The sequence below is a fragment of the Cucurbita moschata genome, unplaced genomic scaffold, assembly GCF_002738365.1.
Source record: "Cucurbita moschata cultivar Rifu unplaced genomic scaffold, Cmos_1.0 Cmo_Scf00028, whole genome shotgun sequence".
NCBI classification, from domain to species: domain Eukaryota; kingdom Viridiplantae; phylum Streptophyta; class Magnoliopsida; order Cucurbitales; family Cucurbitaceae; genus Cucurbita; species Cucurbita moschata.
The window spans coordinates 2,169,610-2,175,455 of record NW_019268544.1 but is presented as its reverse complement, the minus strand read 5'-3'; the positions used below and the strand labels follow the sequence as shown (position 1 = coordinate 2,175,455).

Here is a 5,846-nt window from a genome sequence, read left to right as displayed (position 1 = left end):
GGGGGGGGGGGGGGGGCACATTTCCTCGTTACACCAAATGAAAGTTTTCTTAAACATCACAACAGAGGATTTGCAAGAATACAGAGACGAGAAAGATTAGAGAGAGGCACGCTGCTGTCAGTTTCCCACCTGGAATGGATTTCACTGGTTCCGAGTTCTGCTGCTTTCTGCATTCCTAATGGGGAAAAAGTATGGATGGGCCTGCATTTATATCAACAAACAATCATGAACTCATCATAAAAATCCAAGGCATATAAAACTATTACATCTCAGTATGTATTATGGCCCTCTTCCTGTTTCACTTCATTCGACGCTCACAGAGAGTGGTCATATGATCACTTCTACAAGGTCCTTTTACAGTGTTTTCCACAAAACTTCAAGGATGCGAGACATATCATGAATCTTACTAAAAGAGAAGAATAAAATGCTTTAGTGCAGTGAAATTTTACCATTGCCTCTTTAGCAGTTAGCCTTTCTTGATGGTCATAGCGTAACAATTTATCAACGAAGTCAACAGCCTTCAAATGTATAATAAATATGATCAGAAAAATTGACCCTAAACAAACAAAATACTATGTCATAAAATGAGAACTTTTCTGACGTCTTACCTCGGGGACTGCCAAATGCTGATTGTCAACATTAATGAATTTGGTCCAAGGTTTTCGACTATGCCTTCATCAAATTTATTAAAAAATAAAGTAAGCAATCACAAAAGAAATCGAAGTGAAGTTGCCAATTACCAGCACAAAATAAAAATGCAAGGAGTCGAGCGCTTGAGAACAAACCTCCCAACAAGAGCCGAAAGATGAGGGTCTAATTCTATTCGATATTTATTCAAGTATGCGTTCAAATCATCTGTCCCCAACACCTGTTACAGCAGAAGACCATAAACATCAAGTTTGACCTTTACCTCTCAAGGAGAGTACGTTTACTTATTCTATCCATTCGAAACTATATCCAGATGAACGACATGCATACAGCGTGCACTGATAAACTAAACTATAAAGCATTTCATTCAATTAAAAGATTAAATAACCCGGCAAAAATCCAATAAAATATGAAGGTGAGATAAGTAACTTGGAAAATACAAATGGATAGGATCAAAACCTTGTCACAAAAATTATATTAACTGTATGAATAGAACAAAATATGAAAATTGAATTCAAGAATATTCCATACCTTGGCTATTTTAACCAACTGGTCATAATTATCATGTCCATAGAAGAATGGCTCCTTTCGGAAAATCTGACAGCACAAATTACAATTAGAAGTATCAAGCAATTCTATACGAGAGGAATATTTCTTTAGAGAGCTAAACAAGTGGAATATGGAACAATCAAGGCAGCTTCCATCTGAGGATGAATAGGAAAGTAAAATAATGTCCACTACATCCCAACTAGAGAGTTCTCGTTCTTTTTGGTGGGGGTAGAACATAAAAAATTCTAATAATCACAAAATATCATGAAAAGAAGCCCAAATTCAAATGAAACAACAATATAACTCAGAAACCACCACAAAATGCAACGCATGCCACTTCCAAATTAACCTATACTACCATCAACTATGTATGAAGACCTCAGTAACATATGAGTCCATTTGTCTTCCACATGCTTACGATGAAAAAATATAATCCTACATGTAACTCAAGTAAATAATTGTAAGATGTTAGAATCTCTAATAAAACTTTTAGCAATTATTAAACCAGAAAATTGTAATATCAGAAATTGAAGATATTAACAAATTACTCACCATTCCGGCAAACATGCAACCAAGACTCCACAAGTCCAAAGAGTAGTCATAATCTTGTAAATCAACAAGAAGTTCTGGACCTTTGAAATATCTGCAAGTACTCAACAAAATTATGAAGGGAACATATTGATCCAAAATCATTTACAACAAACTTAGAAATGCAACTAAATAAATCTTAATATATTAATTTGAATATAAAACAGTTTCACAGACAAACAACCTTGAAGCAACACGAACATTATACTCTTTCCCAGGATGGTAAAACTCAGCAAGACCCCAATCTATAAGACGAAGTTTACGTTTCTCATGATCAATCATCACATTATGAGGTTTGACATCTCGATGCATAATTCCTTGCGAGTGGCAATAATCCAATGCCTGCACATACAGTATCCAACAACATGAACGCACCTAGAGTCAGCAAAGTCAAATAAAAACTATGGGGTTGGGGGTTAATAAAGCAACTGCAACACCAGCAAGCAGTTGGCATACAAGAAAACTGCTCACTTATTATGGCAATAAAAACGATCAGAAACTATATGCTTGCCTTTAGAAGTTCATATATGTAGTAGCGAATATCGAAGTCCAGGAGTGTTGGATAAAGAACTTTAAAATCAAGATTGTTAACATGCTCAAATATAAGACTAGGGGTCTTCGATTGCTGGTCTCGAACAATATCAAGCAACTTCACGATATTTATACCCCCACAAAGATTCTGCAGTATTTTTATCTCCCTCTTAATCTGCATTGAGTAAAACAAACAAAATATGACATCTTGAAAATACAATAGGTTCAAATGAATAGAAAGGAAGTAAGCAGGTTTTTGCAAGTTCTGAAGAGCTTGAAAGCATGTTAAAACTAGAGATAAGATTCAACTTGATAAATTGTTTGTTAACAAAAAAAAAAAAAAATAGTAATAATAAGATGACTAATATGCATGTGTGAGCAATAGATGAGGGTCTGGTAATCTGACTATTAGACCTTCAAGAATATTCCAGAAGAAAAGAAGCAAATCCTTTAATTTTCCTAAATCCCCAAAGACAGAAACGATGAACACTGATACCATTTCGTAATATAAAACTCATCCTAAACTATGTCTAATTAACTGAATCCCACATGAAGTGATTGTAATCAAAATCTAGAGGCTAAAACAAAACTAGAGCCGTTGTCAGAAGTCATAAATAAATGACATTTAAGTAAAGTAATTTTAGGAAGGCATCAAAAGCCTTAGAAGCGTGAGCATAGACAGACAAAACGACAGAACACTTACCATCATAGGTAAAAAATGTTGTGATGATGGGAACAATAATCATAGCCAGTCCCTTAAACAAAATTATTTTATTTCCACATCCTCTAATTCCACTATTGAATTTTACTTTAACACAATTATTTGTTTCCTCTTGTTCCCTACTTATTTTTTACAGGTTTTTGTACCTTTCCATTTATTCTTTAGTTCCTAGATGCATACGTATGGATGTCTAACTTTGAAGTAATCATAAATTGTTTTTCCTCATTTCCTTGAACCTCACGTGGTTCCAACATGTATGATAAATTTGACAAGAAAAACGGACAGTCGAAATTCACATGTAGAACAGGAAACTCTACACAAAATAGTGATCAAGCTTCCTAGACAACAAACAAGACAAACATGCAAATACGCAAACTATTGCGCGACAATTGTTGGGCAAAGAGAAAGGAAGAATCACAATAAGGAAAGCAAGCAAGCAATCGGTGCCATTAGTTTACTGAGAACTTAAAAAATCAAATTCTAAGATTAGCCACGGTTCATAATAGAAGAAGAAAATACACGATGTCTGCCAAGCTATTATTTCCCATGGTCAATGCAATGAGATGCCTATATTACAGATGTACAAGTACCACTACACAACAATGTTAAACCGTCCGTGCAGTATCCTTGACAAAACAAAACTTACCTTTTTCTTCTTCACTGGTTTAAGAATCTTAATGACACATTTCTCATTGTCAGTGCAATGAACACCCTCAAACACCTCACTATATTTTCCTCTCCCCACCTTCCTCACAACCTCATAATTATCCTGGTCCCTGTAAAACGAACACCATTATCCAAAGAAGGTAAGAACATTAGTTTCATTCAAATGCAAAACTTCTTTTTGGAAATGGAATTCATGACCCATCCCACGCTTGGAAACCTCCGAAGGCTAAAGGAAATTAAACGAAACATATTCGCATAAGCTCGTACAATTAAGCGACTAAAGAAGAAGTAAGCCAGGGCGCCGTAGAGTTTGCTACCAATAAAGAAAGCAAGAAGCTATATATTAGGACATGAACTTAAAAAGGCCGTTCCAATACAAACCTAGCGAGGTCCAGTTCCGCCCCAGCTCTTTCTACCAATCAAACTAAATCGGAAAAAGCTATCCCTAACAAACAAAAAGTGACGAAGGAGAAAAACAATTACCCCCACTGTACGGTGAGGGACTCATAGTCCCAATACTCCTTGGGTCGGATCACATTAACATCGGCATAAACCCTAGCTTTCGAAGAAGCGCCAGGGCGACGAATCGATTTCCCGATCTTCTGCGCCAGGGTTCCTAGCGGGGACAACGAACGCAGAAGCGGCTTGAACCTGTGCGGCGGAGGGTGGTGTCGGAAACGAGATAAGGAGGCCGCCGACGAAGAAATCCGACGGAAAAGGAGGAGGAGGAGGATTGAAGACACGGATTGGCGGAGAGAGAGGGCGGATAAGAGAGGAGGTGAGAAGAAAAGAAAAGAGAAGAGAGAGATGGGTGGGGTAATTGGAACTCGGAAGAAACTTTGAAATTGAGCGCCCTTATGGCAATCAACTCCCTGATTGAAACCAAAATCCACCCTATTTTCTTTTTCTTTTTTCTTTTTCTTTTTTCTTTTTCTTTTTAATTTTGTTTGTTTTCTTTTTTCAAATCATAAAAGTTCTGAAAACAAAGTTCTTATAAATAGAAATCACATCAATGCGACGGTTCAAACTATAAACGATGCCAGAACTAAATTACCCAATATACCGAAATTTATAGAAAGTTGGTCGTAAACTTTTTGAAGACCAATAACTTACAGAACATGCATCTATGTTGACATGGAAAATGTCATGGTGTGCGTTCAAAACCAAACCAACTATTGGTCCAACAAACATGTCTGTTTCTTATTAAACTCTATATTATCAATAACAACCAATTCTTATCCTGTCATATTGAAAACGACCTAACCATATGCTATATCTTTTTATTTCTTGAATTTAGATGGTTTATTCGATCATCGTCGAACACGTGCATTTGAGAATTTTGATCAATTTTGCAATATTAATCCCAAAAAGTGTAGGTTGGCTGATTTTTTTACCATTGTAAACATTTTTTTAATATATTTATGGGACAATTGAAATATATATATATATATTTTCTTGAAGAAACCCGGTTTGGGCCGGGGATTTGTCAGCCCAAAGTCGGAGGGGCTCAACAATGCCAATGAAATTAGATATTAGTACTGCGGCCCGAAGGAGCTGAAGCAGTCCGAGAATGGAAGGTCCCTGGGTCGAAGATGGGTGTGGGGAACCCATGGTAGCCACAGCATTAGGTGGATCAACAATCCCAGAGATCCTTCCTTCGCATGGAAAGCACGACGGCTGTCGATTAGCTTGGGTTTCACCCATCTTATATTTAATAATCGTGTTGCTCTGCAATTAGTTTTCAGCTTCTGTGTGCATATCAGGTGTTTGTGATTTTGCTCGTGTGAGTTTCTGGAACTGTTGATACATATGATAAGAAGAAAGTTATTTTTGACCTGTTCCTATGAGTACCCAAATTTGTGAAGACAGTGAGTACCGCGCGCCTACCCTTTGCATGATCATGAATTTATAATCAATGAATACTATACGAGAACTTATGCTCAAAGTGTACAATATTATACCATTGTGATGAGTCATGTTTATCTAACAATACCTCACACCCTCATCCACGATGATGCCTTCAGAAACCAACCATTCTAAGAATCTTGGTTCAATTGGACCTATCTCGAAGATTGGATTTACGTGCATTGAAGTCTGCCCCATTGGTGTGAGGCACTCCTTCATTCTGCCCCCCCCCCCCCCC

General features: G+C 36.9%; 1 protein-coding gene across 1 annotated transcript; it reads right to left on the bottom strand.

Moving 5' to 3' along the window:
• Window positions 1-6: 6 nt before the first annotated feature.
• On the bottom strand, window positions 7-2,497 carry LOC111463521 (casein kinase II subunit alpha-4, chloroplastic). Its single transcript, XM_023107484.1, has 8 exons — window positions 2,297-2,497; window positions 1,970-2,127; window positions 1,750-1,840; window positions 1,180-1,245; window positions 786-868; window positions 609-672; window positions 450-518; window positions 7-201 (listed from the first exon to the last, which is right to left on the bottom strand). The coding sequence occupies exons 1-8, from the start codon at window positions 2,495-2,497 to the stop codon at window positions 142-144; spliced, it is 792 nt and encodes a 263-aa protein (XP_022963252.1). The 3' UTR covers window positions 7-141.
• Between the last annotated feature and the right edge of the window lie 3,349 nt (window positions 2,498-5,846).

Excerpts from the sequence above, each read along its gene's own strand:
- LOC111463521 (XM_023107484.1), bottom strand. The coding sequence starts at position 2,497 with ATGCAGATTAAGAGGGAGATAAAAATACTGCAGAATCTTTGTGGGGGT. Across the intron at positions 673-785 it reads CTTTCGGCTCTTGTTGGGAG|GCATAGTCGAAAACCTTGGA; the intron begins GTTTGTTCTCAA and ends AATTTGATGAAG. Across the intron at positions 202-449 it reads TAACTGCTAAAGAGGCAATG|GCCCATCCATACTTTTTCCC; the intron begins GTAAAATTTCAC and ends ATATAAATGCAG.